The sequence below is a fragment of the Pelmatolapia mariae genome, linkage group LG7, assembly GCF_036321145.2.
Source record: "Pelmatolapia mariae isolate MD_Pm_ZW linkage group LG7, Pm_UMD_F_2, whole genome shotgun sequence".
In the NCBI taxonomy this organism is placed as follows: Eukaryota; Metazoa; Chordata; class Actinopteri; order Cichliformes; family Cichlidae; genus Pelmatolapia; species Pelmatolapia mariae.
The window spans coordinates 62,494,098-62,520,286 of NC_086233.1; the positions used below are offsets into that span (position 1 = coordinate 62,494,098).

The window sequence follows — 26,189 nt, forward strand, 5'->3', positions numbered from 1 at the left end:
TTGACCCCAGGAATTTCCTTCTTGCTTCTACTTTCACTCCTCTTTTCTGCAGAGCATACCTCCACCTCTGCACCACCTCCCTACTCCCACTACAAATCAAAATGTTGTCTGCAAATGTGATCGTCCACAGAGACTCCTGCCTGACCTCATCTGCCAACCTATCCATCACGAGCGCAAACAAAAGTTCTGCAAACAGAACTGATTCCTGATAATCTCCACCTTGAACCATTCTGTCACTTGTCCTGCACACCTGACCACTGCCTGGCTGTCCTCATACATGTCCTGCACCACCCTCACATACCTCTATACTACTCCTGACTACTGCTACCATATGAGCTTCTCTATGCTTTTCCATCAACACTTTCAACATTTAATCTGCAGTGCTCTTTCTTGGCATTGAGCCATACTGCTGCTCGCTGCCTCACATTATGTTCCCAAGCCAACCAGAAGTTGAACCTGCAATCTTCCCATTCACAGTCACAGGTATTCACTGCCCATTTGCTATTTTACTGTAAGAGTGCAGAATGTAATAGGGATCATAGGTGGAATGGAGAGAATAGTAGTTTAATACACAACTCATACTGCAGGCAGCAAAATCACTTTTTGCACTGTATTACTTCTCTGTAGCATCAAACCGATCGTACAATGCATATTTAAATGTCTGTCAGAACATAACCAGTACATTTGAAGCGTCATAAATTAATGCCTAATCTTAGAATATCCAATTCAGGTGTCACTATTTAATTTGTATTTAGCAAAATGTGTTGAGTTGTTGCCCTGATTCTTTCCTTTGACCCCAAAACCCCCAAAAAGCAAAGAAAAATGAGAGCGGTACACGCAGCACATTACCAGGAATTTCACTAAGACTGGAAAAGTAAATAAGGTTATGTGCTCTTCCACATATCCTACAGGTCAACCATAGTACACAGATTTCATACGATGGACTTATTTTTTAATAATGAAGATCTTCTCTGTATAAATCTGCACTTACACTCTTTTGCTTTTGCAAGAAGATTATCAGGTCTTTTTTTGGTTATTCCATCCATGTTCATAAATGAGCGCACACTAAATTAAATTGCCCTAATTAGTAATTCTGACCCTAAAATAAAAATAAAAACAGGCTAACTTTCATTTTTTGCTGAACGGGCTAACAGCGTGTTCTCCCAAGGAGTAAAAAACGATTTTCAGGAATAACACAATTTCCAAAATAATATTGTGGGAATTTCAGTAACGGCTTTATTAAATTAGTGCAAAAGACAGACATAACTCATTCAAAATGTCATCTTTTTCTTTAAGGTGGTCTTCCAAACGGACCCACACACACTAAGTTCTTTAGATGAGCGCAAGAGAAAAAAGCAGAACTATCCAGCGAAACCACAGCCTTTGTTTTCTTCGTACACGTCTTCTTGTGTCTTGTAATGAGAGACAGAGGGCGAACAGGAGAGGACAGAACTGACTGGAGACAGAATCGAACCTAAACACAAATGTAGTCATATAAACACGACTCCTGATTCTGCAATTAATCACAGATTTTAAAATAAGGAACAAAAAAGGAAAGGAAAGAAAAAAAGATGTTACAATAAAATAGTCAACACATCAATAGCATTAGAAATAGTGCCTAAAATTCACAGAAAATGTTTCCTCTTTTTTTTAATTTAACCACTGTGTGGGCGACCGAAGAACTTGCAATCAAAGTACATAAGTTAATCAATAGTATATATTTATACAATGGTAAAAAATAAAATATTTATAATAGTACTTTTTTGTTTTTAAGGTTTACACCGTTACTATAAAGATAGACTGTTTTCCACTCCATGACAACTAATGCAATAAAAACAGAAGCAAATCGAAGAAACGACTCCAGAGAGTTTCTGACTTTGAAGGCTTATGGCTACCACCTCGTCCTAAAAGACAACAACCACTGCAGACAAAGGAAACAGGCTTTGTTCTGTCTGCTTAAAGAGTGAAACAAGATCAAACACAGTCTGTGACCAGAAAAGAAAGAAACACATCAAAAAGTCAATGCTCTTCCCCGACCAGGACAGTAGCTCAGCTTTTGCAATGTTTCCTGGTCCAGTGAGAGACAGAGAGAGGTCAATAGATAGACGGGGAGGCAGGAGAGGAGTCGCTGATAGATATCGGAGCGATTTTTCTATTCGTGGGTGGGTGAGGGAAAAAAAAGAAAAGAAAACAGAGAGAGCAATGATCGGGAAAGAGGGTGAAAAATAAAAGCTTACCAGATTTCAAATGAGCTTAGGGAAAAGATCGGAGGTTTAAGGTGTGGTTCAACATGAATCTGATTTCTTTATCTTTTGTTTTTGTTACAATATCAATAGACATGTTGTTTCAAGTATCTCCTACAGATGTGGCATGTTGCCACAAATGCTCCCAACACCCAGTGTTTGGCTGCCAGAGAAGAGAGGTGCCAAAATGGAATACAATGGAAACTGTATAAAGAAATGGAATAATCAATAGTGGATGAAGTACAGGAGGGAGATGATAGAGGAGAAGAGAGAAGACTGATGCAGGAAAGGACAGATGCAACGAGAAAAGCACATATGAGGAGAAGGAGAAGGAGAAGTGAGTTTAAAAAAGCAAGCAAACCAAAAAAACCACAGTGGTGTTGTACAGCGCTCGGGCCGATGGGGATTTCCAGTATTTTCTTGTTTGATTTGTCGTGGTTTATAAGACCTCTTCTCGTTCCTTCTTCTTCCTCTTATTTGTCTTCTTTTTCTTCTCTCCTAAGCCCGGGTTGCGTGGGGGAGATAAGTCGTTGCTTTTCGGTGTTGCAAAAAATGACTACAGGAGGTTTCAGCAGGATCTACAGGCCTGGTGGGAGAAGGGATGAAAGAGAGGAGGAAATAAGGCAGAGAGAGGGGAGAAAGGAAGGGAAGGGAAGATAGGAGATACGGTAAAAGTCAAGGTCATCGGCGAACCAGATCAGCTGCAATCAATTACACAGGACAGGTGATGCTATCGCATTATTAAAAATTCAATAAGAAAAGAAGAGAGAAGTTAGAGCTATTCGCTCTTAGGCCGCCTTTAGGCACCATCAACCACGTTATTGTCTTTAATGTGAACGTCCACACTAAAACGGTGTCAGCGTGTACCTTCTTTAGCATTCTGGACAGGTCGATCAATACAAGCAGCTCTCCCTAACGTAAGAGCACAGACTAGTACACCGAGCTTTTGATTTGCCATTAAGAGGCGGTTTCTGGACCGGCTGCTGCTAAGATTAATTGGGCATTGATGTGTATCTGTATAATACTTAAAAGTTTACTTCAGATTGAGTACTGAGGACTGCCCTGAGGCCAAAATATGATGTTCGACCGCGGCCAAGCCCGAACATCATGGTGGGAACCTCAAAGGTCATATGTTGGGTTTGGGCAGTGATACAAAAGAATGGGGGGGTGTAGTCGGGTACATTTTCTAGTAATGTGACAGCTTGTCTCATCAGTCTGGCACAACTGCTTTCAGTGAGGTAGTTTCAAATTTGATACAGCAACGCATATAGTCACATAAATACACACAGCGGGCACACGCACGCACACAGACGCACACTGCAGCATGAAATGTGAAAGTTTATTGATTGCCTCTCTGGCAGCCATCTCCGCATAGTCTGCCTTCTATTTCTGATATGTCTGGAGACGGCTGAGTGTTGGATAGAAACCCTTACTCCTGTTTGCCATTTTCATTATCCTGCCTCCTCTTTTTCTTCCATTACCTCCATTTTTATCTCTTCTCTGATATGATGTGATTATATATTGGATACGACATGTTTTGGACAATCTTAGTTACACACCCGTGCTTTTTGAGTCCATTCATCAGCACTTTATTGAATTAAATGGAATTACAAGTTAATAATACTAAACATATTGTAACAATAAATTAGCTCAACTTTTACTTTTAATGCCTGCTCCACTAATCCACATTATTTTGTGTTAATTCATACGAATCCATGCTAAGAAGGGGGATTCTCAGGTTCTTTGTGTGAATGTGCACTGTCGACAGAGATAAGCAGCTAATTGGTCCCCTTACAGTCGAGGAAGTAAAATAGAACATAATCAGTATACTGTATATTTTATACAAATGAAACAAAAACATCGACAGCGCTCCTTCCACCAGAGGAACTCGGCACATTTATTGTCTAAATCTCACATCACTGCACCTTACTGTAGGTCTTCAAAATAGACTTTCTCACTGTCTTTATTACTTAATTGATCGGATCATAAGAAATTGTGTCATTTCTTGTCCCATGTTCGGTTAAATCTTCTAAAACCTTAAAATGCAGTCTGCAGAATGAAGGAGAACCTAGTTCCAGTACACACAGCCGTCTGATATTTTCTGTCTGATACTTTGTATTTTAATAGCTTTAACGTAACACTTGGAGTGCTTACCTTTTAAAGCTTATGCTATGTTTTTTTAATAACAGCTCAGTATACAGCACTTTCCTTACTTAACAGGCTTACCTGTAAACCTTGCATTTTACTGCTAATCTAGCAAAATGCATGCAACAAAATGTGTATAAAACAACAAATTTGTAGGTGGCAATTTGTCATAGCTAGTTTTTCTTTCTAAAGCGTTTACTGTTGCATTATTCTTTATGGATTTCCATTGTCAGCACATGAGTGGGTGCATGAGTTACGGTCACAGCTCTTGTGTGCTTTGTATAATAAGTTGGCAGTCAGTATCAGTCAAAAAAAACAATGCATTTGACATGCCAGCACGCCTTTCAGTCATTTCTCTGTGTAAGCGCTCCCTTATCTTTACCTCTCTTTCTGTCTCTTTGTGACATTATGAAGCTATCTTGAGGAAAGTGAGCTATAATTGTCCCTAACACTGTAAAATGAAACAGTATCATTCCAAAACATGGAGTTCTGAGTTAGCTGAATATAAAAGGCATTTATTTATTTAGTACTTGAAGGTACTCGAAACTCAAATACTAGGTTTGCAAGCCTAATGAGAGTCTGACAGAATTGTTCTTTATCTAACAAAGACAAGTAGATGCAAGTCTTGACATTCAACTAAATTCAGTTTTATTTATATAGCGACGAATCCCGACAACAGTCGCCTCAAGGCGCTTTATATTGTAAAGACCAAACAATAATAGAAAGAAAACAGAGAACGGCCCAACGATCACATGACCCCCTATGAGCAAGTTCTTTATGTTATATGTTATATTTACGTTACATTAAATTTCTTTATTCACACTGTTTACTGCAAAGTGTCAAACATGGATGTACATATAGATGTGCTGTAAATATAAGACAGTCTTAACAGTATAAGTGATATAACAGTACCTTTCACTTCCCCATTTATTTATGTTTACATTCATATTCTTTAGTTCCCATTTCATTTCTCCAACCGATGCCATAAAGTGAATCAGGTTTCATTTTATAGTAATAGAAAAAAGGAATACATTCCAGTTCACACCTTCTTTTACCATGAATGATCTATTTAAATATCACAGCACATCACAGATGTTGACTTTGCCATTTTCACTTATGGTAAGTCTCTGTGGGTAAAAGCAACAGCTTAGTATAAATTTAACAAGCTGCAGGAGGTGAGGAACAATCAGGACACTGGAGGGAGCAGCAACAGATTCCCCAGCCTGTCTAATTGCTGAAAGGAGACGAAGGTGACACTAGATTAACTCAGGTATGTCATGGTTACAAGCTGAACACAGAGGCACTGCAGCAGCAAGGAGTAAGAAGCATTATAAAGAAACTGTGTTAATAAGCCTTACTGTGCTCTCCGTGTGTGTGTGTGTGTGTGTGTGTGTGTGTGTGTGTATCAGTCAGAAGTTTGGACACACCTTATCATTAATGGGTTTTCTTTATTTTCATTTAGAAGGAGGTTTAAGGTGTAGCAGTTATCCTTCAGATGCTTGGTAGATTCTGACTGAAGGCATCAAAACTATGAACGAACACACTGGAATCATGTAGTAAACAAAAAAAGTTGGAATGACTCAGAACAAGTTTTATATTTTAGATTCTTCAAAAATATTCCCCCTTTGCTTTGATTCCTGCTTTGCTCACTCTTGGCGTTCTCTCCATGAGCTTCATGAGGTCGTCACCTGAAATGGTTTCCAACAGTCTTGAAGGAGTTCACAGAGATGCTGAGCACTTGTTGGCCCTTTGCCTTCACTCTGCGCTCCATCTCATCCCAAACCATCTCCACTGGGTTTAGGTCAGGTGACTGTGGAGGCCAGGCCACATCACTGCATCACTCTCCATCTTAGTCAAATGGCCCAGACACAGCCTGGAGGTGTGTTTGGGGTCATTGTACTGTTGAAAAAGAAATGATGGTCCAACTGAACCCAAACCAGACGGGATGGCATGTCGCTGCAGAATGCTGTGGTAGCCATGCTGGTTCAGTCTGTCTTCCATTTTGAATAAATCCCCAACAGTGTCACCAGCAAAGCACCCCCACATCATCACACCTCCTCCTCCATGCTTCAAGGTGGAAACCATGCATGCAGAGGCCAGAGATGACATCCAGAAATCCTACCAGAGGCCGGACAAAGCTGGACTGAAAGACAGCACAGAGGCACTAATCATGGCAACACAGGAACTAAGTACAAGATCCATAGAGGCTGGGGTCTACAAGGCAAGACCCCAGGTGCAGGCTGTGTAAAGATGCCCCTGAGACAATCCAGCACTGAGACAGGAGAGTGCAAGATGCTAGCAGGCAGGGCATACATGGAGCGCCATGACCAAGGCTAGCATAGTATGCAGATACATCGGAAGTTCTCGAGGTCAAAATGGGAGACGCCCCCTGAGGGTGGTCAAGAATGACTGAGCCAAGATCCTGTCGGAGTTCCAGATACAGACAGACAAACTGGTGATGGCAAACTAACCAGACATAGCAGTGGTGGACAAGCAGGGGAAGATGGTCATATGACAGATGTTATACAGAGTGATAGCAACATCAGGGAGGAGAAACATGAGAATCTTGAGAAATACCAAAGACGAAGTGGAGTGGAAGTGGAGAGAAGTGGAGGGTGAAGGTAACAGTGGTCCCAGTGGTAATCGGAGCATTCGATCCAGTGACACCCAAGCTCTAGCAAATCCCAGGAACAACATCCGAGATCTCTGTCCAGAAGAGCGCAGTCCTAGGAACAGCTAAGATACTGCTCAGGACCCTCACCCTCCCAGGCCTCTGGTACAGGACCCGAGCTTGAAGGATAAAAACCGCCCCCAGGGGCGAGCGGGAATATTTATAAATCATAGCTAAGCTGGAAACCTGGTCACTCTATGACTATGAAGTACTCGCCTGAAAGACTACTAGAAGATGTGAGTGCAGCATTATGGACAATGCCTACTGCGACCATCATTAAAACTAACCAGACGATCTACACAATGGTAGCAGTTATCCTTCAGATGCTTGGCTATAAGATGAACAGCCAAAAGGAGCAGAACCCTCCATGGAGAAGAAGACTAGAGGTCAAGATCAAGGCAGTACAGAGGGAGGTTTGCCAACTATCAAAACTGTGGAAAGAAGTGATAAAGAAAGGAGTGCCAAAAAGTACAACAAGCTGCCCAAACCAGAGGTCTTAGGAACTGCAAAACAAAGACTCGTAGCCTTGTATAGCTGCTTGAAGAGGTATACCAGTGAGAAAGAAGCCAGGAGTATAAAAAAGATGTTCTCCACTCAACCATCAAGGTTTACTTGGGTGGAGTGGAAGGAAAACATTATTAGAAGTGCCCCACCAAGGCTGAAGACACATCAATAGTGGAAAAGCATATGAGAGAATAATGCTCACATAACAACAATGCTTGGTGTCCTGATTCCCGAGGATCCAACAACCTGCCTCAATACAACATGGAAGCTCCTGTCAGGCATCATAGTGGCTAAGATGAACAATACATGAGCAAACAAAACAAAGGAGTACAAGACAAACACCATCTCCTGGTAGATAGAGCAATAACTAAAGACTGTAAGACCAGACTGAGCAACCTAAAAATATAAAAGATTAACAGGACCATAAAAGTCTTCATCAGGATGTGGCTGGAAAAGCCCAGTTCAAGCTGACTGCACAAGTCACCATCAAGTTACTACACAGGCCTGATCCCCCTCAGCCAGATCATTAACAAGGCTGGCTACACATACCCACTATGGAATGGAGCAACCATTAGGCACCTCCTCTACATGGAAGATATCAAGCTGTATGCCAGGAGTGAATGAGACAGTGATTCACTGATCCATACCACACGGATCTACAAATGCAACATCGGAATATTATTCGGACTGGAGAAGTGCAGACGGATGATAACAAACAGAAGGAAGGTAGTCGGAACTGAGGAGACTGTACTACCAGAAGGCAACACTGCACACATTAAAGATAAGCAATAGAGCTGCTTCTGAGTTTTATTTACCAAGATGGACATGTGCCTCGAGTACGAGAATTTTGTAAAATTGGTTCCCAAGAAAAACGCTCATCACCTGCTCCATGTCAGCTCCCCTGATGTAAACAGGGAGCTGTCTCTTTGCCTCCTTATTGCTAAAATTAATAACAGTCAGCTGGGTCGTGTTGTTGAAAAAGATTAAGCCGATTAAAAGTTCTGTTTTAACCGTTTGCACCGATTTATCCAAATGTTAAAGCCTGTAGGCAAGGCTCAGTCGTTCAGCAGTGTCTGCTTGCAATAATAGTTTGATTCTATGTAAAGTGTGAATAAAACTGTGCACAGTACTAAGGTCCTGGAATCTAAATGTGACACTACCATAATTATTATTAACCTGTAATGAAAGTAAGCTGTAAGAACTCTTTTCAGGGGCTGGTGTTAATACAGAACTTTGCCCGGCTGTGGAAATCAAGCAGCTGGTGTTAAAATTTGCATTACCTTGTCTGTGTCGTACATTTTTCTTGACTTTTGCTTCCAGTTTGGGGACTGAGAAGCTCCTACGTGTCCCTGCCATTTACCAGATGTACAAATGTAGCAATAAATCATTCATAATACACGAGGGCTGTCTGATGCAACAAATTCATAATCATTAACTATTTATGAAGCCTTTAAGCATGACTTGCTAATGATCAAGAAATTATTCAAACATTTTTAAAGCAAATACAGCAACGTTTTTGGTGTCCCAAAAATGTCAACATGTACAGTTTCCATGTTACTCTGTGTTTTCTAGTAGTATAAGTTACTTGTCATTATTTATGAATACACTCTGATGGTATCAGAGCACTCATTACAGTACAGTCAGAGCTCAAGTGGTTCACGCCTGTTGTCTTAAGAAACAGGGCACTAACGTATCTTTTCATATCTTGGTTCAAAGATCTTCACAGCGTGATTCAGTGAAGGAAGAGACAACCCTTCAGCCATACGCATCTTTCTGGCGTGCGGCTTCTTTAAGGAAAGCTATGAAAAAGTCGTATTTATACAAGAGTAAATAAGCCCCTAAACATCCTGTCTCAGTAGCTGGGAGGGGATTAGTGTAGAGCTAGAGAAGGAAGACGAAAAGTGGCTGTCAGAGTAAAGCGAGGGATCAGAAAGGAGGAATAGTGTGGTCTAAAACCCCAGAAGGATGGAGGTAAATTAGTGGCATCTGGGCTGGGAGTTGTTTGTTGTGTTTAATGATAAATGCCTTGTTTTTACTCCACCCTCTCACTGTCTCTCTCTCTCGCCTATACCCTTGGAATTACATCATTACACTTGCTGAAAACACAGAGAAACACAGAGAAAATCTGCAGTTCTCTGCAGTGCATTAATGCAGCTGAAGCTTGTAATCCTGGGAGGAAAAGAGTTTAGCATGCAGTTTGAGCTGGAAGACCTTCCTAGGTTGACTCAGAGCAGGTACGATGAAATGCAGGATTGAGAAAGCAAAAAAAAGAGTAAGAACTTTGGCGCTCCTTCCACTACAAGTTCTCATTTTATCAAATCATTTCACATAAGCCAAATAAGCAAAGTAAGTCACTCTGGGCCACAACATATTAATCTTCAAAATCCAGCAAAGTCCACACTACCACCACTAAAATACACTTGATTTATATACTGTCCATATTGGCCAACTTACTGCTTCCAGCCTCACATCATCAACTTTGAACTTTTTTTTTTTTGCAACAGTGAGGCTGCCGCAGGGAGATACTGCATGTTCTGTGCAGGGCACGCAAGTTCACATATAGACTGATAGGGGGCAGTGTGGTCATCTATAATAGTATTCCACCTGTGAGTTGTATTAAGCGAAGAAACACTCCTTGTAATTCTAAAATTAGGACTCCTTCTTATGAGTCACTTTAGTTTTTGAGTGCATCTGTAGCCTGTGGGGGAAAAACCTGACTGACATCACTTCGTGTGCCCGTTTAGGAAATTCTATCTCTTGTGAAGAATAGAGATTTAGCACCCTACATCTAAACGTGCATTTGTATGTGCGTTTGCCGTAATATATCTGCATGTATTTTCTCCTACAGGACTATAGAATAATACTGTAATTGTGTCCTACTTTCATGGTAATCTTTGTGAATTTGTGTATACGAAGTGATTTTTGTGCGAGTCTGTGGCACAGGGAACTACAAAGAAAGCTTTACAGTGGGAGGGAGTGGAAGTAGGCCCCCGCAAAGCCCTGGGATTTATCTACCAATCCTGCAACTGCAAACAAAGGTTTGTTGAGCATTAGAAGACACAGTATATGTTGGCACACTGCAAATACAGACACACACTTGTACTCTGTATTCGTCCAGCGGGGTTACATATATTATGTATTGGTGTGAAAACCAAGCCCAGTGATGCATTATGTGGCTGAGAGCTGATGTGGAAAGCAAGCTAGGACATGGTGGAGGGGATGGATGGATGAAGGTGGGATAAGTTGAGATTGGAGACAGTTCTTTGCTATATTAAGTACATGCTTCACAACTCTTTTGGTTCCAGTTAATGTAAAACACAAAGGGAAATCTGCCATAGAGGTGGTCAGATGATGCAGTTTTCTTTTCTCGTTCTTCTCCATTGATACTGTTTCTACCTACTGAATGCTTTAGAGAGAATACTGAACTGAAGCACTGGTTAAGATCGCCTTTTCAGATTACAGTCATTTTCTCTTTTTTCTCCTTGAGCCCCACTCAAACACTAGCTTGATAAATTACCCTCAGTCCAAACACAACTTTTGCTTCTCCCTTTTTCTCCTTCTGCTGGTTCTTCTGACACATTTATCGGTGTATATTTTGTGTAAAAAAAAGTCATAAAAAGACTGAGGTAATGAATGAATATAGTTAAGTTCAATGTAACTTGTCTTATACATTTATTTTTTATGTTGGAGCCATTTTTGGCTTGGTACCTTATGTATGCTGCTAGAGGTCACCTTTAAGTTTTTCGGTATGGTGTGTTAATGTGCTGGTATTTAAGGTAGACACACGTAATTAGCAGCAGGTGTTGTTGATCGGGAGGAAGCCAACAGTTTGTGACGGCTGCGCTGTTATGGTAAATGGTGTTGGAATAAAGATTCTAAAGGACAAGATAAGTATGGCTGGACTTATTGGAATGTAACAAGTTTAATAAGTTAATTCATACCGGTGACATCGCATCACCCCCGCCAACAAACACCTCAGTGGCTTCAAGCGTAGACTTAGCCTCTACATTTTATTTTCACAATTTCACTTATATTTGAACTTCACTGTGCAGAACGACATCTGTGCATAAGTTTGCATTAACCTGATAAAGTGTGACATGGAAAGTTGACTCCTCATCATAGGAATAAAACAAGTTTTCTGCTGCCTGCTAGTTATTTGCATCACATTTCTTTAGGGAAACTGTCCAGTAGTGTTTCCATTGGATGCAGTAAAGATAGCACACAGGTACACTTCTCTTAATCATAGTTTACATAGTTAAACATTTGTTTCCTAGAAGCTTCCTAACAAATCTAATGAGTTCCATCTAAAAGTGGAGACACCAATGTTCATTTTATGTGTCGGCATGGCTGTTAGAGTTTGCTCAGGCTTAAAACATGACTATAAGCCTTTAATAAAAGTCTAATAATAGTCTCCTCTACACATGCTGAGGAGACGGTCTCACATATTTATTATTTTGACAAATATAGAGTCTTAAAAAATTAAATACATGATGATGAGCACAAGGTGTCCTTTAGCAGTCCTGCTTTATGCCATGGAAACAGGAAGACAAAAATCCTGTTTTATAGAGACATCAGGAGGCTGGAAAGGTAGAAGATGGTGTATCGTAGCGCTGAAGGGCAACTTGTGTGTGTGCAAGAGGCTTTGACATAATGGCAACATCTGATAGGGCCGTTCTACAGAAAACACTAGCTTGAAAATCAAGAATGCCCAGTTAAGGGAAGCGTTTCAATTATAAAGACCTACGTCTTTCTAAACATAGCCATAAATAAAGTCCGCAAATGTAGATATTGAGGTAAAAAATAAAGAAATATGCTGACTGCAAGCAGTCTGCCAATTCCCCCAGCATAAACATTTTCCAGGCAGTAAACACACTGCAGACATATTTAATATAGATACTTCCCTGTTATGTTCACTGACATAACCGCACGTGCTTTACCTGAAGAAATGATTTGTGGATGCCAATTATTTTATGGATTAAATATTTAGTGGACATGGTTGGGGATTAAGAGAGAAGGAGGATGAGTGAGGAGAGCTACAGATACAAGGAAACAGAAGAATTAAGATAGCTGTTGTGCTGGCCATGCATTCTGCATGCCTGTAGCCCAGCGAGCAAAAAACAAAGAGTTTAATCTGCACACTGCTTTCTTCTCCTTTTCCCATCCTTCCCCCTCTGGCTCTTTTCATTTTTCTTCCCCTCATCTCTCTCTTTCGGGGTCAGAGTTCAGTTTGGAGATAAGGGAATTGGAACAGGATACTCTCTGCCTCTCTGTCAGACTATCTGACTACACACTGCAGTGATCAGTCCCCTCTATCTGTCCCCCAGCACAGGTCTGTGTGATGAGCTTGAGCAGAAGTCATCTCTCTGAGCTCCCGCAGTGTGTGTGTGTGTGTCTGTGGAGATGTTCTGTGTCTGAATTGGTGGAACCTCTGTTGCTGAGCTGTAATACTGTCTCAGATTCCCAGTAGAGATACACAGACACACACACACTTTTCTTGTTTCCTCTCTGTCTGTAATCTTCAACCTCCAGCTCCGGGGTAACTCCACCGTCTGCAACGTGTGTTCTGACTACACAAACGTACTCCGGGCCAAATGAACGGATGCGCACACAGCCTCCGGAACAAGCATCCAAGAATCCGTGTTCTGGAGAACCTATTTGGTTAATGAATGCCACTGTCTATCACTGCACTAGTTACAGTAGAGTAATGAAGGCTACTGTCGTTCAGTGCAAAAAGGACATCTGTGGCAAAGACTCTCTTAATATCATCTTTGGCATGTCAACCAATTAGAAGGCTTTCGAGTTCAGACACATGTTTGTGCTACCATGGAAACCCCGTATAGGAAGCTGCGTCTGAAAGGAGTCTGTGAAAAGCTACCTGACTGCTCCAGCTGGGATAGTCTCAGGATCACTGCCATAAAACTTTCCAAGAGGTGGCTGTTTGTCCTTGAACGCTGATGCAGCATCAGCTTATGATTAGTGTGTCGCAGTGAAACCGCGACTAATGGCCTATCAACGCTGTCGTGCGGTGTGCTTATGCCGCTGCTTGCTACACGCCGTCATTTTAATTTAATACCTTGTGTCCTGTGAATCACGAGTTGAAGAAGTTGCAGGTAACTGAGTGCACACGGCTGAATCAGAAGAAGATGAGGAGTGGGTGCAGGAGCCGCTTCAAACAATGCTTTCCCTAACACGTAACAGTTATCTGCTAGGAATGAGTATTCAGAGAAAAGATATGCATCCATAGACAGATTGATCTATAGCCACAGGAAGATCACTGAGTCATACTAGAAGCTAGAAAAAGAACAGCAGAGATGCTGCCCACAAGCAAAGGATTATGGGGAAAATGCGGCTAAACAGAGAAGCACAAGACAAGTGGTACAGAAAAAACTGTGGCAGAGGAGGCTGAAGGAAGAGAGTTTGACAGGATTGACGGGAGATGAGAGAAAGGGAGGAAAGATGTGTTAAGATCAGTAGAAGAAGACAGGGAAGAGAGCTGGGAGGACAAAGGGAAGGATGGCTGTGATTTGTCGCACGATCAGAAGTAAAACATTTTACAGTCAAACACAAATTAGCAGAACAAAGATGGAATAATTACAGCTACCCATCTTTCAGGGCTGAAATGAAATTCCTTCTCCGTTCCTCCCATCCATCACATTATTTTTTTTACCCTCTCATTCCTCATCATCTCCTTCTCTCGCTTTACTCTGTCACCATCCCTCCTGCTGTAGACAGCCGCCGGCATACAGCGAGCTCGCCTATAAACTACAGAGAACAAGCCCAGACAGAGCGAGAACGGGATCTGGGGCCTTAGAGATGCAAATGATTTTTCTTCTCACCAAACTAGCTGTTGGATGTCCTCCATTACGTACGTGCTGTAAATGGAGAAGGCTGAATTATTCATACCATCACTTGGCTTAAATGAGATATTTAGAGTAAATTCAAGTTTGACTTCCTTGGGAGCGCCTTAGGCTTGTAGGCAAGAAATATAGAAACATGAAATGTACAAGACACACTTTTGCATCTTGAATTAAATGATGTATTCTTCCCAGGCAAAGAATTCAAATCCTTTTTCTTTACATGTGAACATAAGTGCAAAAACTACTTTGCTCCTAAATAAAATGATGCTCGATGTTTGTCTGCATTGATTTTGTACCCAAATCTGTACTGGAATCAGCAGGAATTCACTTTTGAGCTGAGGAGAAAATAAAAAACACACAAAAAACTCAAGTTTTCTGTTGTTGTAGGAGTTGGTTGCGATGTACTTACAGAGTAAGGTGAGCAGGAGTGTTGTGAGCAGCACAAGAAACCTGGCACGATGGGAGTGGGCCGAGCTGCAGTGCATCCGGTTCTTATTACAGATGCAAACCTGAACCTTGACCTCTGTATTATTGGACAAAGGGGGTACCCCTGAGTCCGTGATGAGCAACGGGAGTTGGTAGTTGTCTTTCTTCAGACTGCGCAGAAGCATGATTTGGGAGTGCGTCGCTGCGGAAGACAAAAAAAAAATTGGATGGGGTTCAAAGTTACGTCCATCTTCTCTACATAAACAGTGAACTCCTTTGCAAAGCACAACTAAACATGTGTGTGCTACAAACACAAAGTAAGCAGGTGCAAAGGCATTCCTGACAACTGAAGCTGAATGGAAATTGCCACCATTTAAATTGCATCAGGTTCATTACATTTTGTTGCATCATACTTTAAAATTCCTCAAGAGACACAACAGAACATACTGAAACTGGTGCACTTCATGCTGAAATGTGTCACAATATGCATACCAACACATTTTACCTGTCTGCCAGAGCTGAGAGCTCTAAAACAGGCAGGTTTAAGAATTGTGTTTACTTAGAAAATCTGTCATTTAACTCTGTGCTCAAAATAACGTTATAAGGCAATAAACGTTAGAAATACTGAGGTCATTCTTCACACAACCCCCCTGCAGATCGATATGTTTCGTCACACTCTGATTTGTACATGATGAATGACTATCTGAACATTCGGGTGGCTGTAAACACCTCGAGGTCTTCCTCTGTTCAATCAGACACAACAGGACATGTTGCTCCCTGTACTCAGACTGATGAAAAATTACAGGAAACCTTCCTGGCAATAAATGACCTGTCACGGTCCCGAGTCCTGTGACTCAGCGTTTGGTTTTTGCTTATTAATATTGTTTGTTTCTGTTAGTGTCTGGTTGTATTTGAGTGATCTTTAGATCTTTGGTTTCGTTTCTTTGCCTCTCCTGTGCTACACCTTTCTTGTCTAGTCTCAAACTCTCTGTGCTCGTGCTTCTCCTGTGTGTTCCCTGTCAGCCGTGCCTCCTGGTCAAGTCTGCATCTCCATGCTTGTCTTGTGTTTCCTGTTTTACTTTGGTAGTCTCACGTCCTGTGTTCAGTGTTTTGCTTTCCTCTCATCTCATTATGTTAGATTAGTCCCAGCTGTGTTTCCCATTCTTGTGTATTTAAGCGCTGTGTTTTCCGCTGCCCTTTGTCGCATCCTACCCTCACATTGCTGTTTTCCCTCCGTGTTCCGAGCCAACTCCTAGTTCTCAGTTCCTGGTTTGTTTTCTAGAGTTTCTTGTTCCTACTTTAGTTTTGTATTTGATGTTAGTTTTTCTAGCCAATAAAGCGGCTGCTTTGAGTTCACCTTTTCGTGTTCGAGTCCTGCCACACAGCTGATCATGACGTTATGTAAAACTGAACACCATTTTCAGTTTTATGAACTAAACCAGAAGATGTTTGTTTCCTTGACTGAACAATGGTAGTTATAGTTGTGCAACATTCAAATCTCTCACAAGTACTCATTTGGGTTGTGTTTTGGTGACTGTGAGTGCCACAGCAGTGTGAGGAGGAAGAATTATTATTATCATGTTGCTTTTCTTTAGAGCTCTGAAGTCTCATTCATCTTTTATCTAGTTTTTAGGGCATTGAAGGTTGGAATGCTTCCAATTAGGGCAGTAGTGAAGTTGTTGTTGTAGACTATGGAGCCAAAAAGGTCTAACAGGCACTATCTTAAAGTGTCTCTTGGGACAGCAGTGGTTGGGGATTCACTTTGAGATTCTGGGTTGGTTTTGTATGAATTTGATCAATTGCATTTGTTCATGTGCATGACTGCAAGTCTTGAAGTTTCCTACAGCTCTTGTCCATGCTTTAGGTTATCCTCTTCAAAATAATAATACTGCAAGCCCAAAATGTGCTCCTACACATCATAGATCCTGGAGGTAGGTGAGGCATGTGCCCTTGTCCTACATTCTTACGAGTCATTTCCATCAACTCTGAGAAAAAGCAGGTAAATATAAAACAGAGGACTGGAATGTTCTAATGCTGAGCTCTGTCTTTATCACCACAGCTGACACGCTGCTGCAGTTTCCAATGGAAACTTTATTAACTTGTATCTCTTAGAGATTATTTTGTCTCTAGTGTGGACATCGCTTCTAGGTCTAAAAAGCAAAGCCAATATTGAGGTGCCATAAATCTACATTCTGTTTCTTCTCTTGTGGTTGGAAAAAGAAATCAAGTCAAATTAAATTCTATAAGAAAACCGACATCGCTCCCTTTCGCTGACCTCTGCAGCACTTTCTTGATGAGTTTATGGGTTCAGGTGATAGTTTTAAATCTCTCTGGATACAATGTGATGTTCATCTTGTCAGTTATAATTCTCATTAGAGAAAAAAGAATCAGTATTTCTTTTTTGACAAATCACTAACAAAAATAAAAAAACAAGACATCCTTTTTTTTCCTCTGTGGTGGTCTACGTTTGGTGGCTCGTCACATCGTAGCTTTGTCCATCTTTTACACTTGCTGGTTTTGTAAGCAATTAATTATTTTTCAATCATAAGATCAGCAGCCTGCCTTCTTTTTTGACCCCCACCCACGTCCTAAATGAATCCAGGACCTCCCAGCCTTTATTTCTGAGAGTATTTTTAAAAGTACAAAGAAGGAAGTTCGTGCACTTCCCACCTACTTTGTTTATGTGTCAGCTAATTATCAGCTATGAGGCACATAGAAGGATAAACAGTTTTAACACACGATACTACGCCGCAGAACGAAGAAGGGACGGGAAAGGGAGGGATCGGGCCAAAGTGTGGCTCTAAGCAGCACAGGTGGTGACTGACTGATATGTGTTTTTCCCCCCCTGGGATAACAGCAGCTGTGCACTTGCTGCAGCGACTGTTCATAATTTCAAACATACAAATCCATACTGACATCAGCCCTCGACACTTTCCACACACGCTGAACTTTTCCCTTGCCGAAGAATATCGAAAAGACCATTAAAGAACTTCAAGGTTTGGAGATTGTCCGTGTGCTGGATTCAAGCAGAAAACTTATTTTAGTCTGTTAGCGTTTTGATCCTTGCTGACTGTAGATAGCCTTGATGATGAAGTTAAGTTGCACAACTTTTACTGACTCCATCAGAACACTTTAAAAGAGAAATTTAAAGTGAGGAATACAGAAAGATATTCCATAATATCTCTGCAAGCTTTTAATTGTAATTGCATTTGTCTGCGTGTATTGTCAAGACCACTCCACATAAAAACATCCAGCTGTTCTTACACTGAGATGTACTGTCAAGGCAGAGCCACGAGCTCTCCTGGTGCTGCGTGCACACAAACAGAGGGACACAGCTGAGATGAGCACAGCGCCAGTCTATTTCACTGGGAATGGGTTCTTTCTCTGCTGGCCCTATCTGTCTCTTCCAGCGGTGGTGATTGAGGAGTGTCTGTACCCCCCTCTTCCGCTGTCAGTCACAGCTAATACCTCTGGGCAGGTTTTAGCTCTGGTCTGTCACTCAAACAAACACAGACAGCACTGTCGGTCATGCAACCCTGATTCAATGTCTTGGTTGTCTGTCTATCCTCCTCTCCGCTTCCCTCAGCGCATCGTTTTTCTCCTCATCCTTATCATGTGATCTGTAGGAATCTCTCCAGTTATGACTGTTCCACTATTCTGGATGGTCCAAATCAACACTGTGTGACAGGGTATCAAATTGTACTCGGATGAATTGACCCTTAAACATTTTTGACATGAAACTGATTCCAGAGTACCAGTTTTCTGTAACACTTCTCTCAGATTTTCCTTTAAACTTCTAGATTCCCCGGGCTACTTTCCAGCCGCTCAGTGAGAAGTGCTTTAAACCCCCGAGAAAGAGAAACCAGCATACAAAAAAAAGAGAAAAGTGACTGTCAGTCTATTAAGGTCATTAGGTGGCCATGGGATTGCTGTGTGGAGTATGTTGACCCTCCCACTGTGTGAGTGGGTTTCCTACAGTGCTCTGTCCACCCACAGTCCAAAGACATGCATATTAGAACAATAATGACTCTTGATTGGTAATAATTGTCGATGTAGGGCTACATAAAGCGGTGAGTATGGTTTCAAGTCAAAAGACTTTGCGTGGTAAGACCAGGAAAGTAGTATATAAATACTAATCCATATTGGCATATTTCACTCTTAATACTTCATTAGGAGAACCATTTTTTTGTTATGTAAACTCAATTATGGTATCTGAGTAGTGCGCTCTCTTTCAAAAGCCTCAAACACTGCACTTCTATTAGATACTGCAGACTTGGCATATATAAACACAAGGTGTCATTTAGCATTGCTCCTTTGACACTGGTAGACGTAACTGCAGATGAGGATGCACAATGGTCCTATTTTAAAGAATCAAAGTCTGAATGAAGAGAAAGGAGACGTTTTAGTAGCAGAAATCACAACTTTCTAAGTCAGGAGTGTGCTTCACTTCTTATTGTAAGTGTGTTGTATGTTTTGGGGTTTATTTTCCACTCACAAAATCACTCTTTAGATTTAGGAAAAGACTCTAACTGAACATATTTTGACAACTTCATAATATCAACCCCAGACATTGAAAATGTATATTTACAGCTACCTTTCAAATGCAACAATGTGAGAGTGGGCCCAGTTTCACTATCACAAGTACATCTGTAGTGAGCTGGTACACCTCTTTGTTTAACTGTACTTTTAATCCCTCGTGCACCTGGCCCACATATTGGGCTGATCATTTGCATTTTGATTGACTTTGCATAAAAAAATGCATAAAACGTATCTCATAGAAAGTGTTTTTACTTAAAAAGACATTAGCTGATCTTTGTGGAGGTCAGAAGAGAAGTGCTACAGTGACTGGGGCGGCTGTAGCTCAGGAGGCAGAGCAGGTTGGTGGTTCTCCCCCTGGTCTGCATGCAAATATGCTTGGGTAATATATTAACCCTATGTTGCTCTCTGATCCATTGCAGTGTGAATGTTAGTTAGTAAGCACCTAAAATCATAGAAGAAAGTGAATGTGTGAATGTGGAGTGTTGTATTAAGCGCTTTAAGAGTAGAAAAGCTCTACATAACAATCAGTCCATTTACTGTCTACATCTATAAGTCCTGCATTTAAACATCTGATCAACAATCAAATACCATCTGAAAGGTTTCTGATTTATTTCAGCATGAAATCCAAACATACTGCCAAAGCAGCAAAAGCTGCTATACCTGGACACTACTCCACTTTGTGCTTTTCTAGCAGTTATGGATTGGCCTCCACAGATCCTGACAGAGAGCAAAAGGCATCCAACATCCAGAGCTCTGGATTCTTGTTCTTTTAGAAGCACAGAGAACTGTTCCCAAAGACTGCTTCGATAAATTACAATAGTTTGTTATACTGAAGAATAACGGCGGTCACACCAAGCATTGACCATCAAGCTTGTTAGAATTGTACAAACTTGGTTTTTGCCTCGTATATTTCCATGTAAATAGTTAAACCTAATTTCAATTTTGCTCACTTTTGCAAAATACTGTATAAATTCCAACTGAAACACAAAGATAATTAGCATCATTGTCATTTTAAACACTGTGAACGAAGGCTAACAAGCCATCATTTTAATTTAAATCAAGGTAAATTAAATGAAACTGCAGTTTTAATTGTTATTTCAATAGAAAAACTGAATTTAGCTTCAGTGAGTTCTTATTGTATTTGCTCTTTGTGGATGGTGGGAAATTGCATTTGTGATCTGTGTCACACCTTTAACCTGAAGTAGAGCGACAGTTTGCACATATAATAGTTTGTAGTCAGTACCTCTCAGTACAGGTTTTCTGCATAGCCTGTCCCACACTGCAAATTCCCACTAAATTTACGTGTTTGGTGACACTCTGCGTGTAGTTCTGAGATACTGAACAGCACTACTTGATGCTCTGGGCATGAGAAGAGGCTAGCCTGACACAGTTCAGGTTAGTCCTGTATACAGGTGGACGAACCTCATCTTAAAATGAAATACTTACAGTTAACCCGGGTAACTTTCCATGTTTTGTCTAGGTCAGGCTGTGTTCCCAGTTCTATTTTAAAGGGGGCAGCGTTGGGTGGGAGGTCCTTGTCCCAGCCCCCAACTACAGCAACAGTCACATCGGAGGTGTCCTCGCACACTCGTGCTACCGATGGTAAGACGTACGGGGCATTATCATTGTAGTCTTCCAGGTGAATGATCAACGTGCCGGTACCTGTGGCTGGAGGAGTGCCTGGAAACAGATGAAAACATACACGTATGAGAAAAGGAAAGACATGGGAGCTAATTCCCTTTGCAAAATTTAGTGCACTTCTGTAGGCCTGGATGCTCCTGAGCATGTGGAGAATGTGAAATGTAATGATCTGGACAGATGTGAAAGGAGCAATAATACAGTGTGGCTGCAGTAAAACACGGTCTAGTCATTATTTACTCTGGAGTAAATTCTGCTTTTAGTGTTTCTTTTTATTCTGCCAAGTTAAAACGTGTTCATTTGGAATTAAACCCCCCCCCCCCAAAAAAAACCCCCACTGACAAACACCAAAATACCCCGAAACAAAACAGCACTACTCTTAATAAGATCCACGCTGCTTAGCTGACCTAATTTAACCCAAACAAAAAACGGTGTGTCGATTCGGTACCGGAAGAGCATGAATCACAGCGGCTCGTGTTTTGCAAAAGAGCATTCTGACTTGGCATTCAGCTAGCTTCTGTGTTTGGATGAGATTACACCTTATTGAAGGGTGCTGTGTTAAAAAGCACCTTGGCACTTCTCTATTATGGCTCTCTGTTTCACTGCGATTAGAGGTTATTAAAAAACCTGCATGGCATCCAATAACAGCTCCAGAGGTCAGTCAGCAATTAACACCTAAAGACAAGATCTGTAATTGGAAAATGGGTCCCCTCCACCTTTTCAAGCTAAAAAAATATATATTTGCAGACAATTTAGGGCAGAGAGGGGATAAAAACAAGTCGAGATATATGCGCAATAAATGTCAAGTGATGCTGGAATGAAATCCAGTCTGGGTTTTTACAGTGGCTTTGGAAAAAAGCTGCACACACTGAGCAGGAAATGTTACAGCTGCGAAATGCTGATTAGGTGAAAGTTCACTTTTTAATACGTTGCTCGTATTAATATGAAAAACAACTGGATCCTTGAAAGAGAAACACAAACGATGGATTCTTATTCCACTGGTGTACATTTTCAGTTGTCACAGCGTGGGACGAACAGGTGTATTAATGACGGCCACATTTCATTAGGAAGGTACATGCTGGTTCACTGTCATAGCTTACTGGGACACCTAATGAAACTGGGACATCATTAATTCAGCCTGTGCTTTTCCTACTGTGGCAAGTCAATGAAAGAAGGGCTACTAGTTGGAACAATGTTGCTAGTATCATGTTGGCTACTGTAATTAGATTAAAAAGCATCGTTTCTGGCTGATTCTTTCATCTTGTAGCTGACTCGCTTTAAAATTAAATATTGTAAAACTTAAATATCCACTTGGTTCTTACATTTTAATGACACTGAAGCTAAAACTGTTTCTCTTAGAAAGTGTGTCTTATACTGAGCTAATGATTTATTGCATTTGATTTAGTGTTTTAAGCTCCAGGCTCCAATGAACAACATGGTTAGGACTGATAAATAACTCTTACCCTAAATTCATACATGTTCCAGAACTGGCTTGTACAGGTGGATATGGAAGCAAAATTAATTACTATCAACTTGTACAGACAGATATAGATACTGACATTCAGTTTTTTGGTTTGTTTAATATGGACAAATATTACTGCGCGGTCATGTGTTAGGTGGATGAGGTGCAAACATGCATTCACAAAATACTTGACCTGAAACAACGTTACATGCACTAACTCGGACTAAGTGGTGGAGAGTTTATTTCTGGTATCTCAGTAAGATGTGTTGTATGGCATTAGTTTCAGCATTAGTGAGTATCTACACTGTCATGTATGTGTATCACAGGACAGGTATTATTCTTTTTCTTTTAGATAAATCTGAAAATAAATCTTTGCCCCTCGTTGGTCTGAGATGAAATCCCGTCTCTTTTCTTTCATGTGGGTCTTATAGCTCCCATAATTCTTTCCTATTCTACATGGATCCCGGTGGAATTTCTCAGATGCTGCAGAATCCTCTTAAGTGTATTCCACAAGCTTGGAATTTATGGAATTTAAATAGGTTATCTACAGAAGTCAAGGAATAGTAGATAATGCAATAAATGGGTAATTTTATAGAGGCAGTGTAAATGTTATTACAACTTCAAACTACTGCTAAGGAACTATTGGTCCGTTTTTGCAATGGTGTGAAAACAGTGGGGTTTCTTTTCTTTTGCATTTTATCCTCGTGCAGAGAATTCTTGCATAATGCGCATACATCAGCATGTCATTTACAGAATAAGTTTAGCAGGATTAGCCAACTTCAAACACAGCACACTTAGAATTAACAAGGTTGATGCCACTAAAGATCTGCCTGTTTTAAACCATGTTGTCGAGCAGTCTCTCAGCCAAACGCTGCTCTGGACGCTTATCGGCCAATCCTGCAACTACTGTGTTTCAGCAAGTGCTGCGTCCACTAACAACTGTGTGATCCCCACTAGCACTGTGAACGTAAAATAAGGCCCATTCCACATCCATACTGACAAAAGAGGGACATCATTTCATTCATGTGACTGATGTTTAGCTACAAGATGTAAAGTCCAGAGTTGGGATAGACTTTGATGCTCAGTGTCAGTCAGTCATTTGGGCTTCAAGGCAGCTTTCTGCTTTTCAGACTTCCCTCAGAACTCTAATGTCTTCATAAAAAAAATGTAAAGATAATAATTTCCCTAAAAATGACATTTATTATTATTTTCTTGTACACTTCATTCAGTGAGCAATTCTTGAGACAGATCGTGTTTCATTTGTCGTGGAATTTGCATTCACCGAACAACCTTAGCAGAAACTATGTTAATAAGGCTCGGTGAAGTTCATGCTACTCAATAAACAAATAGCATTACATTTATAATGAAATGTTCGAAATACTGAAACATTATGAGACCCAAACTAAGACACGCTGAAAACCCTGCGGTTATAAAAGGTCCATTCAACGTCGTTTTTTTAAAATGATTTATTCAGTAACTTGTATAAATGTAGTTAAAAATAAAATATTTGGTGCAGTCTTGTTCATTCCTTCACGGTCATAGAGACAAATGTATCAAAAAATATATAACTTGTGATTATAAGATTGTTTAATTTGATGATTTTGAAGAATGACATTAATCTGTAACGGCGCCTCTTTCTTAAATGAGCAGATTTAATGTGTAACTATACCAAACACTACAACACTAACTTTAAACAGAGAACAATTTTCATCTGCATTTAGAAATGAATACATGAGTAACGTGCACTTCATGCTGGAATATTCTGTCTGCAAAACATGCTCCAAAGCTGGGCAGTAAAAATAATTTCCATAAATGAATAACAGAAATGTCAAGTACACCTAAAAATAAATCAAATGAAAAATTTCCCATCTCCAGGCTTTTTATTCACATGAAAACCCTTAAAGAGGAGCCGTGTTGCCCAGGCTACTAAATCCCTCTGGCAGGGCAAAGGAGGCAAGTATCCAAGTGCTAAATATTTAGAATTTGTGCAAATGCATGACTGTACTGAATGTGAAGTGCAGTGAAACCTTCAAGGCATGTAGAGGTGCTGATTTTCTAGGATAATGGCGGTAATCCAACTCCCCGTGCACCATAAAGACACCCACCCATCTGCATAGACACAAAAGGCTGTGCTTGCATTCCCACAAACCCACATGCACTGGGTCAGTAGAGCTTAAATATTCTCACTGTACCTGAATAAAAGTAGAAGTGATCTGTAAGTGCATCTACTTGCGACTCTATCTCTAAAAATTCCAGCTGGTTGCAGCAGGTGAAAGAGGACAGGACACCTGCAACTAAAACGTTTTCTGCATGAGATTCTTTCCTGGCAGTCTGCAGGAAAAATGACATCTACAACTGCTAGGAGTGTTTAGCAGATAATCATCGCGATGTGTTCGCTAAGCTCAAAACTTTAATTTCATTCTCAGCTGTAAAACCATCACTGGATCGTGATTGCAAAAGATATGGAGAAATCAAATGTAATGGTAGCCAGTGTGGCATTTCTTCTGTTTAATAATCGTGAAATGACTGCAAACACTGCACTCGGTTCCTTTTCTGCATGCAGTCAAGGAATGAAACAGAAAACAGCCCTTATATACCACAGATAAGTATTGCTGTGACAATATCAGCAGCAGATCAAGAGTGGAGAGGAATTACTTGAGCAGAAGCAGACAGAAAATGTGTTCAAAAGCAAATCAAAGACAGTAGCTCTTCAGGCGAGACCCTAGATAATCTATTATCACTTGAGACGCGAGACCAAGAGAGCGAGGGCTCGGATCCTCCGTCAGAGGAAAAAAAATGCAAATTTCAACCTATTTGTAGTGGGAGAGGGTGCCTCTGTGCTTGGCTAACTTTAAATGAAGCTGTTTGTCTTCCTAAATGAATACTCCCCACACCTAATCACTCTATTTCTCTGCTCTTCTCTTCTCCCGCTCCTCCTTATCGCCGTCGCATCGTGGCTATGTCATCATCGGCCTGCCTCGACATTAATGGAGCTTGTCTGCTGGCCCCTGCTTCACACTACTTTGTTATGAAAGTTCTCTTTGAACACAGCGTAAGTTTGTGAAGGAGACAGGTAATTTATGGATCTACGGCGTGCACCCTGTTCTCTACGTGTCTGGCACTACAAAGAACATAATGAATAAAGTAGGTAAAGCATCGTTTGCTTTAAAAGAGAAAAAAAGATGAGTTTTCATGAGTTTTGCATTTATTTAGATGTACACAAGAAAACCGACACGGAAGTGCCAAAAACTGTGATTCCTTATTCATTTGAAACTGTCGACAAAATCTTGTCAACCTCCAAATTTGGGTATTTTCATGCAATAAACATGGCTTACAGTGTAAGTCTCTATAGGTAATTTTCCTTTTTATAACTAGATACAGTTAGATCTGCATGTTCTCCCCATGTCTGCATGTCTGGGGTCTCTGGTTTTACAGTTTACAGCATTGCAAAGGGTGTGGCTGCTTTTACTCTCAACTGCTGTTACGACCCGGCTCAAAAGCCCAGCATAAATATGGAGACTAACACCAGATTTCCCAGAGAGAAGGTTTTATTTTAAGTGATATAATACGTTAGCTAAAGTAGCTGGTACCGCTAAGACAAAGACTGGTGTGCCTTCCCAGAGTGTGCCTCAGGTATGCCTTTATCCACACCTCACCAGGTGTGGTCAATTAGCAACAGCTGGACACTCTTGCATTGCCACTTT

The 26,189-nt window shown here is 40.8% G+C and overlaps 1 protein-coding gene across 1 annotated transcript in view; it reads right to left on the bottom strand.

Moving 5' to 3' along the window:
* Nucleotides 1-1,196: 1,196 nt before the first annotated feature.
* Nucleotides 1,197-26,189, bottom strand: part of cdh13 (cadherin 13, H-cadherin (heart)) — a 352,583-nt gene continuing 327,590 nt past the window's right edge. Inside the window, exons 13-15 of the mRNA XM_063480168.1 lie at nt 20,832-21,065; nt 14,830-15,048; nt 1,197-2,829 (exon numbers count right to left, since the gene is read on the bottom strand). Coding sequence (XP_063336238.1) covers nt 2,822-2,829; nt 14,830-15,048; nt 20,832-21,065 — 461 coding nt within the window. The 3' untranslated portion in view covers nt 1,197-2,821. The remainder of the gene's footprint in view (nt 2,830-14,829; nt 15,049-20,831; nt 21,066-26,189) is intronic.